Source organism: Chiloscyllium plagiosum, unplaced genomic scaffold (genome assembly GCF_037043375.1).
Source record: "Chiloscyllium plagiosum isolate Xiang-an unplaced genomic scaffold, Cpla_swu_hap1 HiC_scaffold_19, whole genome shotgun sequence".
Taxonomy (NCBI): Eukaryota; Metazoa; Chordata; class Chondrichthyes; order Orectolobiformes; family Hemiscylliidae; genus Chiloscyllium; species Chiloscyllium plagiosum.
In genome coordinates this window covers 48,522,658-48,538,939 of record NW_028270157.1, presented here as the reverse complement: position 1 = coordinate 48,538,939, position 16,282 = coordinate 48,522,658, and the positions used below count along the sequence as shown (strand labels likewise).

At 39.3% G+C, this 16,282-nt stretch overlaps 1 protein-coding gene across 2 annotated transcripts in view; it reads left to right on the top strand.

Annotated features, from left to right (window-relative positions):
* Positions 1-16,282, top strand: part of LOC122559588 (adiponectin receptor protein 2-like) — a 71,068-nt gene that overhangs the window by 35,015 nt on the left and 19,771 nt on the right. For both annotated transcript variants that reach the window (XM_043709319.2, XM_043709320.2), the window contains one exon: positions 9,884-9,997. In XM_043709319.2, the coding sequence (XP_043565254.1) occupies positions 9,884-9,997 (114 nt within the window). The remainder of the gene's footprint in view (positions 1-9,883; positions 9,998-16,282) is intronic.

The following is a 16,282-nucleotide window of genomic DNA, read 5'->3' as shown; positions in this document are numbered from 1 at the left end:
GGCTGTTTTTCTTGTCTTGGTATTTCTTTGTGAACGAAGATTTTAGGAAAGTTGTGCACATCATTTGCAGGTCTTTTGGTGCCTGGTCAGGCTTCTCTGTGGCTGACTCATTCTCCCACAGTGGATATAGATGAAGGTGCAATTGCTGCTGGAGGCAGTTGGATTATCTTTCCCTCCTTTTCTGTTTCACAGTGGCTCCTTGCTCTTGGGCAGTCAACTATCTTTTATCTGGGCAACGTGACCATCCAACACAGCTGGCTTTGCAGGAAAATAGCTTTAATGCTGGTGATATTAGCTTTATCCAGGATTTTCAGGTTTGTAAAACAGTCCTGACACTGGATTTGGAGTTCACTGTGGAGACAGACTGATGAAGTACATCGTCAGTAGTAAAAGACCTACGCCATGACTTGGCACAATATAGAAAGTTGGCGAGGACTGTGGCTTTGTCCATTTTGAGTTTGGTCTGCAGTCTGAGGCTGTGGATGCCTCACATTTGTAGATTCACTGTTTTTGGAGCTTTATTGTCTATGGCAGCTTCAATGCAATGATGCTTCCCAAAAACATTCCCAGCTGGTTACCTCAATGACACTGCTTGGTGAATCTGTATTCTTCTGTTGATGTATGCTGATGCAGGACTTTGGACTAAAATTTAATGAAAACTGATGAATTGTACTACCTCAGAAAAACATGTTGTTAAATGTTGCAGGTCTGACTGGGCCAGGAAAAGTACATTTATCAGTGAGAAGGTTACAGATGAGTGTTTCTCGTGTGAGACTTAAGAAACCGGAGGTTGTAAAGATTTTCCATCAATCCAGAAGCACGCACAAATTCCCTCATCAAGGTCTTTGGTCTTTTGTGCTATAAAATTCTGTGATGATCCAATGACATTCCAATGAAGTACTGATTTCTGTGGTGTGCCTGGTGCTGACTTGCAGGTTAATCATTAAGCCCAGTTCTGTCTATCCTGGTGATACAAGTGACTGATCCAACTTTTGTGATCTTTTGAAGATAATCAGCAAAATACCATTTTGATATGTTTGCCAACTCAAAAATAAGTCAATTAGTCTCTCGGCTCATTGTTTATGGAATATTGCTAGGTCCAAAGTTGCTGCCAGATTTGTCACATAGTAGTAGCATGGCTCTATGAAAGTTCACTGATGGAAAATAAACTTTGTTTGGCTCTTCACAAATTCTGTCATACCTGTGGAGCATTTCTAATTTGTTTTGATTTTTAATTCAAATTTCCAGCATCAGCTATTTCTACTAAGAGTTTGGCCTGGCACCTTTTTTAATATTGCATAAAATGTTGCTTATTGAGTAACTGCCTGACTGTTTGCTTTGATATGGATTTTGTGACTTAGACTATCCATTTTTAGTTTCACAACAAATCAGGGCTAGCTTCCAAATCAACAGTCACTTTTTAAACTGAACACTTAGATGTTTGCCAGGAAATCATAATGCTAAGTTTTTAATTGTGAAACTAATTTTGTGACAGATAGTAGAGGTAGGTGTTTGTTATTCAGACATATTTCTGGAAGAGTTTAATGTTACAATAATTAATTCCATTACAAAATATATTTGGGTGATTAAGGTCTTTGCACAATAGCAATCCTCCTGTCTACAGAAAAACTACAGCCATTGACAGTATAGTACTCACATGCTGTTCTTCTGAAATACTGCAGCCCCAAGTATTATTGTATTTCATCTTACTGACTCACTAAATATGGCGTATATGCTGTAAATTATGAAATGTGTTTCTTTGCTTTAAATAAAATCCTGCTGAACATTCTTATTATTTCTGTACCCCAATGTTATTCTATGCTACTTTGTGTCGTCGTAACAGCTAAACCTTGTGGTGATTTGAGAGTTGATCAATAATTCTGCCTTGGTGAACGAACATTTTGTTAAGAAGAATCCATAATAAGCTGGATCTCCAATATGTGTTTGAGCATACCTTTCAGTTTAAGAGAAACTTGTTAAATGACCAGGTTTAATAGGCTGCAACCAATGGTACAAACTTGGCCAGAATTTCCAAGGCAGCCAAATTAACTACAGCTTAGGAGGATTGTCACTTCATAATTTTTTGCAAGATTATATAATTTAAATGTGTGGGCCCTTACTTTTTTTATATGATCATAGACATGCAGTGAAGTTACTTAAAGGAGCTGATCTGTGCTTGGTTTGCATGGGAGCTTGCAGCTTATTTTGTGGTAGAGAAGCTTGGAGGAGGGCTCCCACCTGAGTCCCAAACTCCAGTGGGTTTGCAGAAGTAACATTCGGGGTTGAGTTTACCTTTTTTTAAGGCAACAAAGATGACTTTGGAAGAGGATTGATATCCCAGTCTGGAATCCCTGACAAGAATCCTGGGCACGTTGGATTGATGCCATCAAACTTCAGGCAAATGCTAAACTGTCAGTGATTTGATTTCAGAAAGAGGTTGACCATTTAGGACTGAAGTGAGGAGAAATTTCCGGTTTCAGCAAGCTCTATTAGTCAGATTTTGTAATAAATAACATTATGGTTTAATCAAAATAAATCTTGTTCAAGTTCGATGCAGTAATTGGCTAACTTGCATGTAGTTTTATATGTATGCAAGAAGTATATATGCTTATTTCTCTAAATTTCCTGAACATAGCTGTGCAAGGAAAGAGATAAATTATTGATTTTTTTGTAGATTTTGACCTTTTAAATAAAAACAACTTCTGCCAATAGCATTCTAAAGTGTAAATAAATAAACTGAGATGTTCTAGAGTTAGCAAACCTGTCTATATTAAAATTAAAACAATATATTGTAGGTGCTGGAGTTATGATATAAAAACAAGGTGCTGGAGAAACTTCAGAACTGAGGTCTGAAGAAGAATCATACCAGGCACGAAGCGTTAACTGTTTCTTTCTTCATGGATGCTGCCAGATCTGCTGAGGTTCTCCAGCATTCTGTTTGTTTTCCTTTATCCAACTTGTCATTTCTTTAAGGAAACTATCATGACTTGGATAAATTTAATTTCCCTTTCACAAAGCAATGTTGACTCTGCCAGATCTCATTGATTTTCTATGTATCTAACCATAACAATAATGGATTCCAGCAATTTGCTTATGAGACATGCTGAACTAATTGACTCATTGTTTCTTGTTTTTTGCTTTTCTTGAATAATTATTACATTAGGCCTTTTCTAGTTGAAGGAATTTTGGGAGATTTTAATCATGCAGCTACTTTCTCCAGAGCTGCTGCTTTTAAGACCTGGGGACACAGGTCATCTGGGCCTGGGGGGGATCCTGTCAGACCTTCCGTCTAATAGTTTCCTAATTATTATTTTAGTGATTGACTTAGAGGAGATTTCTAAGGCTTCTATGGTGAAAAGACACAGAATATCTGTTCATTCCTTCTGCTATTTCTTTCTTTTGTTATCTGGATTTATCCTGTTTAATTTTAAACTTTGATTTAGAGTAACTTACTAAAACTGTTTATATCAAACACTGTTTTGTGTAAACTTCTTGATGTTGTGTAAACATCAGCATTGCAAGGAAATCCCTTCCTTGTTTTTGAATCATTATTGCATCAGCATAGCATTTCAACATGTAGAGTAACTATAGTCTCATAGTTAGCTCAGTTGGCTACATGGCTGGCTTGCAATGCAGAGTGATGTCAACAGTACATGTTCAGTTACTGCAATGACTGAGGTTACTGTGAAGGCCCTGCCTTTTCAACCTTGCCTGTCTGAGGCATAGTAATCCTTAGGTTAAACTCACCACAGTTGTCTTTCTCTAGTGAGAGAGCAGCCATAGTATCCTCTGCAATTATGACGACTATACCTTAGTATTTTCCAAAATCAAACTGTTCTGATTCAGTAAATAGACTGTAACTAGATGAACAAAGGAAAACTGACTTGCACAAAATGTAAAGGTAGAACTAGAAAGGGGCTTACTGGAATTAATGTAGGAAAATGCTGAAACAATTAAAATGACAGTCATAAGGAAAATGTGTGTCCTGGGTAAAAAGACAAAACAACTGAAGCTAATAAGAATCAATAAATGAACCAGTGGTGATGAAGCTGTTGTAGCACAGAGGAAGTGTCACTACCTCTGAGCCAGAGGTCATATTCAAGTTCCACCTGCCCCCTCAGTTATTGTAACATGACTGAACATGTTGATTAAAACACCAAGCCAGTAGTGATCTGTGGAAATATACTTTTAGGCAGTGAATGGTAATCTCGAATGCACTACTTTCACCAAACTTTCTGACAATGATAAAACTTGGAACAAAAGGGAATTGGATAAATAATAGGACATAATTTACAGGGTTATAGGGAAAGTGCAGATAAGTGAGACAAATTTGGGTAGTTCTGTCAGAGAGCTGATATGGGGATCATGGGTTGATTTATCTCCTTTGTTTCAACATTCTGTAATAATACAATTCGCTGGGATAATGTGTCGGAACTCGAGCGATACAGTTCACTGGGGTGGTGTGCTGGAAGTCGAGCCCTATTCCCAGAGTTGTCACAAAATTTAAATATTTTGAAGTAAAGAATTTCCAAACTTGTCACATTTTTAGATACAGATTGATGGAAAGTATGGACCAGATCTTTGTACTGAACAAGAATTGTTATTTATTAGAAGTAATTAATCTATTTAGAAGTAAAGAGTTGTAAACTGTCAGTGTATAACACTGCAAATTAAAAGGAATCCCCTTAAACTCTTACGTGTACACGCACAGGCAAACAGATAAGGAAAAACAGTTTATCGGCAGAGAAAACTGGGAGGCAGTTCAGTGGACCCTGTTCATAGGGTGCTGAAGTGCTCCTTTATAATTGTAATGCTGGTCAGAATGTTGCTTTTCAATCGTTTGTCTTAGATCCTTCCACTTGTTTGCAAGAAACACATGCTGGCTGATTAGCTTACTAAAGGTCTCTTACTTAGCAATCTAAAAATTGCAGCTTGTTTACAACCGCTGAAGGAACGGTGAACTGGTTTTCTTAAAGTTTTAAAGTGAGTTTTGACTGCAAAGGGCAGCTGTTGTGCTGATAGAGATCAAAACTCCTCTCCTTACAGGTCGTTCTGCTACAGTGTGACATCTGTATTCCTCTGCACCCTCGCGGTATAGAACATCACGCTGTAGAAGATTGCTAATAGAAAGTCACTATATCCATTCAATAGAAAGTTTGTGTTATCCAAATAACATCTACAATTCGTCAATCATGTTATAGCCAATTCACACTGATGCGTGTTATAGCAGAATGACCTGTACTTTATTCCCACCCCCAAGGTGTTCAATTTCCTGAGAACCAATTATGTGGTTGTTGGCAGGCAGAAGGATTTTGTCATCAATAATTGTTCACTAGTACATAGACCAATCAACTACAAGTTGCCACCTAGCTGTATCTATGCACAGAACTCCTTGGCTCCAATTTGCCTACAGCCACTTTAATTATTGCTTGCTTAAACAGCAATTTGCACAGTGCTTGCTATGAGTATTGGGTTATTTGTTTCTTTTTCAAGTTCTTTCTCATTTATGTCTGCAATTTTATAAAGCATAAAAGTAAAAAGACATGTCTTCACAATAGTCAAAACTAATCCTTCTGTAATTGAACAGCAAGAGGGCAAATAAGTAAAAACTGAAGGATGAAAATTGGCTTGAAACGGAAGCTGAGCATAAAATAATGGCAGATCACTTACCAAGGGGAAATTCATGAGTAACATGAATTATCTCTAGCATAATGGGTGAATTTGCCATTAATGACATGAAGTCTCAGGCCGAATAAGCACAAAATCAATTAATCCATGAGCATGGATGATATTTAGTGGTTGAGTGATGGTCGTAAACCAACTACTGTAGCAATAATGTTGTGTTACTTTGATTCCTCCCCTGGAATTTGTCGTAACTCCCATAGAGAACTGGAACAAAAAGCAACATTTTGGTTGGAGCTAAGGTACTGAATTTTCTGCTCAGGGCAGGCATTCAGGTGCTGGTATACCTCTGTACCTAGTTAGTGACTTTCTGCCTTAAGACTGTGAAGCAAAGCTCCAAGATGGTGCACCATGGTAGTGTATTTCTTCTTTCAGATGTGTGGCCTCAATTATAAAGTACAGTATCTGTCTATGAAATGGACTTGCATATTTTCCCAGGTTTTGCCTGTACTGTATCTGAACCTGATTAAGGTTTGGGGCAAAATTATTTCGCTTCAAAGCTCTCCCCCCCCCCACCCCCCCCCCCCCCCCCCCCCCGTAGGGGTGGTGGTGGTTGTAAGGAAGCTGCTGCTCAGGAATGTGGCCTTTGTCAGTTGTGTTCTAGGAGCCTAGTGGAGGAGAGAGCTCAAGGTGCTGAGGGTGACTAGATTTCAAACTTGTTGGATATTGGAGGAACAAGCTGAATGACATCACTTCGGGTGTCTTCATTTTGGTCTTTGGTCAGCATCTGCTACACAATCAAAGCCATCTGGGCACTCATGACCATGGTACTTGGCTCCAAAAATACACAAGACTGAGGCAGCTCAGGAGTGCAGTGAGTTTTCAGGTAACCTGACTCCAGTCTATATGGAACTTGACATTGACCCCAGGAAATGAGTCCACCCTCTGGAACCTGTGCACTATGATCTGAAGTGTCTTAAGGAAATTTCCTTTGTGTCCACAAGTAGCACAGAGACACTTTCTATATGGGCTGCTGCAAACTTTCTATTTCCTCACCTTAATCCACTGTCTGGAGATGCCCTGGAATAATGTCCTATTTTCTGGTAGCAGAAATTCCCAGTAGCAGGCTTGCTGGAGAAGTTCTCCTTCACATCTGTGATGTGCCATGGAGTGTGCTCCATGCAGTCATCGTATGCGATAGATATGTAAGTATGTGCTAGGCCATGTGTTTTGTGGCCCAGAGGCAATAATCTTTCTTGTTTGTTTTGAATGTTTTTGTTTGCAGCGCTTGTTGAATTATTAAATGTTTTTACATTTTTAGTCACATTTCAACCCCATGATGCTGATTTCTGGCCAACCTGTATATGGTGGGGTGGAGGCGAGGAGAACAGATTGGAAGATCTTTTGCTCTTGGACCTGGCAGGTCTAGATCAATAGATCCAGGCAGCAGACCATGATGGAGGTCGGAGCACTTGACTGTCTGTCTGTCTTGAGGTTACATGTGCATTAGAGTGACCATGGCGGGGGAGGGGAGAAGTATGTGGAATCACCTGCACAATAGAAGTCTTTGAGTGCCATAGGCCCCCAAGAACTGGCATGCTTCAGCATCCTTGGTAATAATATTTTGATAAGTTTCTGTTGTAGTTTTCCACTATCCTTTTCATTTTTGATTTTGTCTGAGGTTGTTTGATCTGAAATCTTTGTTTAAATGTGCTGTGTATCCCAAGGTTCTGTATTCTGGGCAAGAGATTTTAAGGTATTTAAAAGATGGTGATCGTAACTCTTAAGATTTAAGGTAACTCTGCAAAAGGATAAAGATGGACTAAAAATAAAGGTTCTGGATTGGGGAAAGGCTGATTTTTATATAAGGCAGGATCTGGCCAAAATGAACTGGGAATAGCTGCTTGTAGGAAAATCACAAAAGTCCTAGGAAAATACCAAGTGCCAAAGGAACTTAGGAGAACAAGAAGGTGGTATGAAAAAATACTGGCAGGTAGAACAAAGAAGATCCAAAGATGTATGAGTATATTGGGTCAAGAGAATAACCATGGAGTAGAAACCAAAGTGGTCATCAGTGTGTGGAGCTGGCAGACATTGAGGTTTTGCATCTTATTCACTGTAGTGAAGGATAATGTAGGTGTAGAAATCAGGAAAGGTGACTGTGATACACTGAGAAGGAGGAGGTTATAAAATTGGATAACTGCCCCAGATCCAGAAGAGAGAGAGAATTGCAAGGGCCCTGACCTTTAATTTTTCAAATCCTCTCTGGCCACAGAGAGTTGCCAGAGAACTAGAGGACAGCTAATGTAGTACCATTGTTCAGGGAGGTTTGTAGGGATAAGTCAGGGTACTATAGGCTATTGAATCTAATATCAGTGGTAGAAGTAGGAAAATTTTGTTTTTTAAAAAAAGCTAATGGGTAGAATTAACTTCCTCCTGGAAAGGGCAAGGATAATCAGCATGGCTTTTTCAGGGAGAGATTATATCTTACAGGTTTAATTGAGCTTTTTTAAGGAGGTAATTAGGTATGTAGGTGAGGATAGTGCAGTTAATGTAGTCTACATGGACTCTAATAAGGCTTTTGACAGTGTTACATTGGAAAACTCATCCAGATGGTAAAAATCCTTGGGATCCAGGACAATGTAGCAAATTAGATCCAAAATTGGCTCACTAGCAGAGGGTAATGGTGGAAGGTTGTTTTTGTGAGTAGAAGTCAGTGTCCATTGGCTTGGTGCTGGATTATTTACTGTTTGTCGTGTACAAGAATGATAAAGTAAGAAATCACATGACATCAGGTTATAGTCCAACAGCTTTATTTGAAATCACAAGCTTTCCGAGTATAGTGCCTTCGTCAAATGAAGTGAGAGGGGAGCACACAGAACATAGAATTTATGGACAGAGAGATCAAAAGATCATACAAATTGTGTGAGGGGAGTGTTGATTACTAAGTGTCTGCAGGTGACCAAGGGTGTTAGATAGTGTGAGTAAAAAGCCAATAGTTGAATAAGGATGACCTATAATCCAATTAAATGAGGCAGAGAGATAATTACAAAAAAATAAAAATAAGGAGACAAACCAAGTGAATGGAATAACATGGAACAAAAACAGAAGCTTTTGGAAAACCAGCAGGTCCAGCAGCGTGAAGGAAAAGCAGAGGAAGGATCACTGGATCCGAAACGTTTTCTTCACAGATGCTGTCACACCTGAGCACTCCACCCCCAACCCTAACCAACAACCTCTGCTCCTGATTTACAGCATCCACAGTTCTTTAGGTTTTCATTTGAGTGGAATAACATGTTAGGAGTAAGAGTTGCATGCCTAGGGTCTAATCAGAATACTTTGATCAGTAAGTTTGCAAATTACATCAAAATTGGTAAATAGCGGAGGCTGAAAACCTTAGGCTACAGGATAGGCTTGTCAGATTGGTAGAATCATGGCAAATGCAATTTAATTTAGAAAAGAGAGGGGTAGTACACTTTAGAAGGACGAACTAAGCAAGGGAGTACACAGTGAACGGTAAGACTCTCGAAAGTACATCAGATCAACATAAGGTGGTGTGAATGTCCATAGCTCTTTGAAGGTGGCAGGTTAAGGAAGCATATGGAATACGTGACTTCATTAGCTGAGGTTTTGAATCCAAGAGCAGAGAGAGTTTGATGGAGCTATATAAGTTGCACACTCTGTGCAGTTTTGATCGCCACATAATATGGAGGATGTATCACTAGGGACTCTTGTGTAGTGGTAGTGTCGCTATCTCTGAATCAGGAGGCCTGGATTTCAGTTCCTCTGCTTCAGCTGTGAAGAGAGGCAAGGTAGACTAGGATTGTTTGTCTGAGAACAGTGATGGTTGTGGGGGGCCCACTCGAGGTGTACAAAATTGAGTGGTGTAGATAATTAATGGAACTTTGCCTCTACCACGAGTTGTTATTGATATTTGAGTGTTGCTGTTGTACTTTCAAGAAAACTGTATAAACCTGCAAATTTGAAAGTAATTGCAGTTTTTGACACTTATATACTCACCATTAATTCAGTGTGATGCTTGTACCTTTGGTAAAGGTAACTTATATATTTGTCAATATGGTACTCTCTACAGTTAGGACAAAATGGAATTTCTGACTCTAAGCAAGGAAACTTTATTGTGATTCTGAAGGATTGGGGATATATTGTTTAATAGGCTAGATGGCCCATAAATGGGATTTAGTGAGCTGGCTAAAAATCAGGGTTTCAGCAATATGTTTGAATGTATGCTGTTTTCTTTCAGGGTAACATGGAATCTGAAGAAAGGGAAATGGTTGAAGAAGAAGGGTTCATGGGCATTGCACCACTTTTACCGGCATATCATGCTATGGAAAAGATGGAAGAGTTTGTTCACAAGGTGAGTTAACCCAGTTAGGAATGTTTGAATTCTATCACTGAAAAAATTTTGTCGTCTTTGTATTTCATGCTGTTGATCCTCCTTATAAATCTTGACTAAACCCAGTATTCATTCTAAGTTTACTTGACATGGTATTATCACCTCAAAATATTTGTTACGTATTCTTCATAGCAAATTTTACTTTAAACAAAATTAAATCTTAAATTAAATCGGTGGGCGGCACGGTGGCACAGTGGTTAGCACTGCTGCCTCACAGTGCCAGAGACCCGGGTTCAATTCCCGACTCAGGCGACTGACTGTGTGGACTTTGCACATTCTCCCCGTGTCTGCGTGGGTTTCCTCCGGGTGCTCCGATTTCCTCCCACAGTCCAAAGATGTGCGGGTCAGGTGAATTGGCCATGCTAAATTGCCCATAGTGTTAGGTTAATGGGGTAAATGTAGGGGTATGGGTGGGTTGCGCTTTGGCGGGTCGGTGTGGACTTGTTGGGCCGAAGGGCCTGTTTCCACACTGTAAGTAATCTAATCTAATCTACATATCATTTTGCTATATGTTACTAGAGAGATACTCAGGTATAGATGGATGGAAGAGCTTTATGAATTCTTTATTGGTGTGGTATTATTTGATGGGCAAACAGACTGAAGCAGTCAAAGGGATGAAAAAATGCTGGCACCAGTAGAAAAGTATTTACAACACAAAGTCTGTCTTATCCATCCATGCTTCATTTGTGATTAGTCATAATGGCAGTTCACTTTTGTTACTAGAACTTCATTTCTGTTTCATTGGCATTTTATTAAAAGCTGCAGTCTTTTAATGTATAAGCTGTTCTTTAGTCGAATTATTTTATATCTGTTGATTAATTCATATCTGATTGTTGCTCATCATTTTTAAAAAAAATCTGATGTTGATCAATAATTTGTAGAAGTCAGCAGCCAACCTAATGAAAAGATAAACTTTTAGTTTTTAGGCTTGCAGCCAGTTGGTAGTGTTTCAGTTTCTTTCATGCTTGCAACAGTCTCAAGTTAATTGAACAGACACTCCAAAATGAGTCTAATTTTATTTAGTTGCTCTGCAACTTGACTCACTGGTTCTAAGATAAAATAGTCTGCTATTGCTTTCCTATGTGTATTGAAATGCTCCAAAGTAAGTCTTACAGCTGGGTACTATTTATTTAAAACTGTGGGAAGTAACATGGCAAGATCTAAAAGAGCCAATAGCTGAAACAAGTCCACCATTTTAGTGTAATCAGGCCTTTAATAACTGAACTTCCATGTGCTTTATTATTGATTTGTGCAATGTGCAAGTGTTCTTCAATGTTTGGACTTCTTTTGGTATGACAGGTAGATAGACATAACACTATCACAATCACAGGAAGAAATTGATACCTTGATTTCAAGACCAAGGTGAAATAATTCATATCTTTCACAAAGGTTGTAACTGTAGCCTCCTTTTCCCAGGTAATCCAATACAAATAAATAAAGGCAAGTCTCCTTTCACTAGAATAGGAAGTAATTATTGTTGAACTTTATTTTGAATTGTTCAGCTGTGCCAAAACCATGGAATCAAATATAGGTGGTACTTAAATCTATGCACTACTGCATTTCAAATTTCATTCTGTTAAAGTAACACTTGGATGCAAATAATTTTAATTTGACTTGCTACATTATAGGCATGATTTCCAAGAGGTGCTATAATTGATAATAAAATGATCTGTCCTGAAACAAGGTCAAGAGAATATATCACCCATATCGCCTATTATCATAACTAGTAATTCATCGTATAGTAGTACAGAACTTGAATTTTGATCAGACTTTTCATTTTTTGCTCATAACAATTGAAGGGGAAATCAACATGTCTCCTGAATGAAAGGAGTGTGCTGATTGGTTAGCAAGTGGATGCTGGTTGTTAGAGATATTGCAATGGAGAATGCACCAGATAGATATGACTAACTGTTAATTACTTTGTTTATGTTTAAACGAGCCATGTTGACTCTGATCAAACATTGTTTGTAGAAACGAACTATCACCACACTCAAACAGCCTGTGCTTCCAAAATTCTTAATGTTTTGTCCAACATTAGATATAATTCCATGGTTGGATGCATTTGTTGGATAATACAGAGTATGCAAATAATTAATCTCATCATTAATTTAGGATTGTCAGTTGGGTTTGCAATGTGGTGCATTTCTATGTATTTAAATCTGCATATATTAATACCCAGGGCCCTGTTCTTTTTCAGAGAGAAAGAAAATGTATATGTACTGCACTTGTTTCAATTCAAAATAAGTGACAGCTATTTACTGGTTCATTTCTCAGGGGACTTGGAGTCAACTTGCCTGGTTTAAAATTTAAGCAAAGCCTGGTGATTTAACTGTCTGCCACTATTAAGTTGTGCATTTTCCATTGAAATGCCTCAACCATTCAGAATCCACTTGACAACCAATCAGCACTGTTCTCTCAGACATAATAAACGTTGGTTTCCCCTTACAATGGTATTTTTGTGAATCATCCTGAAAAGTGCAAGGTGAAAAGATTTGACAAAATACGTATTCTTCAAAAACGCAAAGTATTGATTTTATGAATCCTCAATCTATACAAGTACAACTTTATATGAGAATGGATACTGGCAAAAAGTAGATTTATTCATGGTCCGGCCCAACTACATATACCTCCTCATCTGTGTGAATGTTTATGAAGAAATGACATGGCAAAGCTTAGTGGTAAACTAGATGATTGGGTAATGTTTAAAAATCAATAAAACACTACCAAAAGAAACAAAATAAACTCTGAGGCAATGTTTGCAAATAATATCAAGACAGCCAGCAGAGCTTCTTAAATATATAAAAAAGAGGAGAGAACATAGATCCCTTACAGAATGAGATTGGAGAAATAATACTGATGAACTAGGAAGTGTTAGGTGTTGAATAAATGCTGTGCATCAATGTTCACAGTAGAAGACACTAATGGAATTCCAAAGTTAATTGAAATATGGATTTCAAATTTGTGCTTATGGGGCTTTTGTTAAATCCTCTTTCTTCTAAATTCCTGCTCCAGTTTACTCGGTCTCTAAACACAGGATAACCTCTCACTCTGGAATCTATTTTAACCATTGCTAGTCCCCTCTCATGCATACATATCTTTGGTCCAATATAGCAATTACATATGCTCACAGTACTCCAGGACTGGTTTCACCAAAGCCAAAGGACAGTTGTAGCTGATAGACCTCAGCACTGAGATTCCTCTTAAGTTGAAATGCTGCTGATTCTGTGGTGTGCATGATTTTGGCTTTTTGCAACTTAATATTGATTGACTGTAATATTTCTAAATGCTTATTAAAATAAGTGAATGTTATGAATCAGTCAAAGCTGATAGCCAACTAATTTTATAGCTCAGGCGAAAATGAGGACCGCAGATGCTGGAGTCAAGAGTGTGGTGCTGGAATTGCACAGCAGGTCAGGCCGCATCCGAGGAGCAGGAGAATCGACGTTTCAGGCGAAAGCCCTTCGTCAGTTGATGAGATGACTGATTTGCAACAGTAATACCAACAGCATGGGTACAGTTCCCATACTGACTGGGGTCATCTCAGCTTCTCTCTTTATTTGAGACTTGGTGACCCTAGTGTTAAACTCGTCACCAATCAATTCCCTCGAATAAGGAAACCTTTGATCCTGGGACTTTGGCAACTTTTATATTCACTGATGTGTAAATTCTGTGGTTTATCAGTTCTCTTTTCCTGAACAATTTTATTTTGTTGCTGATCTTCAGTAAGAATGACATAATTGCATATTGAAGGAAGATTAGAAATTGTGGCAAGAACCAGTGCTGTCGACTCTCTAAATCTAAATGGTCTAATATTTGTGCCCTTCGGGTCAAGTGATTCTTCTACCACTATAATTTTTTTCTTGCCATCATTTCCTTCCAGCTGTTTCTGCATTCCCACCAGGTACATTATATTGATAAACTAATGCAGTTAAAGGCTGACAAAGGACCTGGACCTGATCATATACATCCCAGCCTGATAAAAGTATTACACTAAAAGTAATGACCTGTAAATGTTAGATGGGTTAGTGATCATTTTCCAAACTATTATCGACTCTGGAGCAGATTTTACAGGTTGGAAGGTGCAATATATAACCTCACTCTTAAAAAAGGGAGGAAGAGAGAAACAAGAAGTACAGACCCATTAGTCTAACATTAGTATTGAGCAAAATGCTAGAGTGTAATGACAGGAATGTTGAGACTGGGCATCACATGGCAGTTGAGGTACAACATGACTAAATGTGAAGTTATGCACACTTGTGTGGAAAACAGACATGAATAGTAGTATTAAACGATAATATATATATCTTCATACCATCTTTGCTGTGAAGACTCTATTTCATTCACCCACTTCCTCCACCTCTGTCTCCATCTGTTCTGATGATGCCAGTTTCAACAAGGGAGCCTCTGAAATGGCAGCCGCCTTCCTCAACTGAGGATTCTCCAGCAGCATTGCTGACTGGGCGCTGAGCTGGGTCCAACCCATCCCCCGCACTTTGGCCCTCAACCCCTGTCCTTCCATCACACAACAGCGATAGGGTTCCCCTGTCTTTATCTACCATCGCAGCAGTATCTACAGCCAGACGATCAATAGCTGCTATTTCCACCACCTCCAGTGAAATACCACCACCAAACACATGTGCCCCTCCCCTCCCCTCTCTTCCATCCTTCCACAGGGACTGTTCCCTCTGGGGCACTGAGGTCCACTCTTCCTTCTCTTCCAAAAGACCCTCCCCTCAAACAGCCCCACCATCTTCCCCTGCAATAGCAGAAGGTATAATGCCTGTTTACTTCCTCCATCCTCAGTATCCAAGGGCACAAACACACCTTCCAGGTGAAGCAGCGCTTTACCTGCACTTCACACAATCTAGTTTACTGCATTCTTTGCTCACAATGTGGTCACCTCTACATTAGAGAAATGAAACGTAGACAGGGTGACCACTTTGCAGAACACCTACATTCTGTCCACAAAAAAGACCCTGAACTTTCAGTTGCCTGTCTCTTCAACAGTCCACCTTGTTCCCTGGCCAACATCTCTGTCTCAGGCTTGCTCTAGTGTTCCAGTGAAGCTTAGTGCAAGCTGAAAGAACAGCACCTAATTTTTCTGTGTGGGAACTCTACAGCCTTCTGGACTCGATATTAAGTTCAATAAGATTAGGGTTTGAACTCTCCCATGTCCTTACCCCAACTCCCACACACCAGGCCTTGTTATCACATGGTCTGCTATTACTTACAACCCATTGTTAGCCATTAACAATCCCCATCAACAACTATTCACCCTTCTAGCCAGATTGTTGTTCACTCCTTTGTCTGTACAACTGTTCTTCTCTGTGGGCTCTAACCCCCTCTCCACCCTATCTTCTTTATAAACTGGCATTTTCTTAGCTACCATTAGTTCTGAGGAAGGGTCATTGGACCTGAAATGTTTACTCTGATTTCTTTCCACAGATGCTATCAGGCCTGCTGAGCTTTTCCAGCAATTTCTGCTTTTGTTTCTAGGGATCTAGGTGCCTTTGTACACTAGTCAACAAAAGTAGACATGCAGGCGCAGCAAGCAATTAGGAATAAAAAAAGTGATATATCGGCCTTCATTGCAAGAGGATGAGAATTCCGAAGTAGAGGTGTCGTGCAGCACTTGTATAGGACCTTGATGAGGTCGCGCCTGGAGTGTGACATGCAGTTTTGGTCCCCCGAGTTGAAAGAATAGACTTGCCATAGAGTGAGTACAATAAAAGTTCACTAAGATGATGAATGGATTTGGCAGGACTGTCCTATGAGGACAGCTTGGATTGACTAGGCCTGTCTTCTCCAGAGTTTAAAAGGATGAGAGGGGATCTGAGGAAATTTTACACATTGCAAACAGAGTTCAACAGATTAGATGCCGGAAGATTACTTTCCCTGGCAGGGGAGTCGAGAACAATGAGATAAGAGTTTGAATATTTAGGACTGAGAGGAGAAACAATTTCTTCACTCAAAGTGAATCTGTGGAACACTTTTACCACGAAAGGCTGTGGAGGCTATATCACTGAATATATTCAAGAAAGATGAATTTTTAGATTTTAAAGGCATAAAGGTTTATAGGGAGAAAGTGGGATTCTTGCACGTTGATGCAGGACATGATCGCATTGAAATGTACATTAGGCTTGAAGGGCCAATTCCTGCTCCGAGTTTCTACGTTTGTGTTCTCTCTCACTCTCTCTCACTCTCTCTCACTCTCTCTCACTCTCTCTCACTCTCTCTCACTCTCTC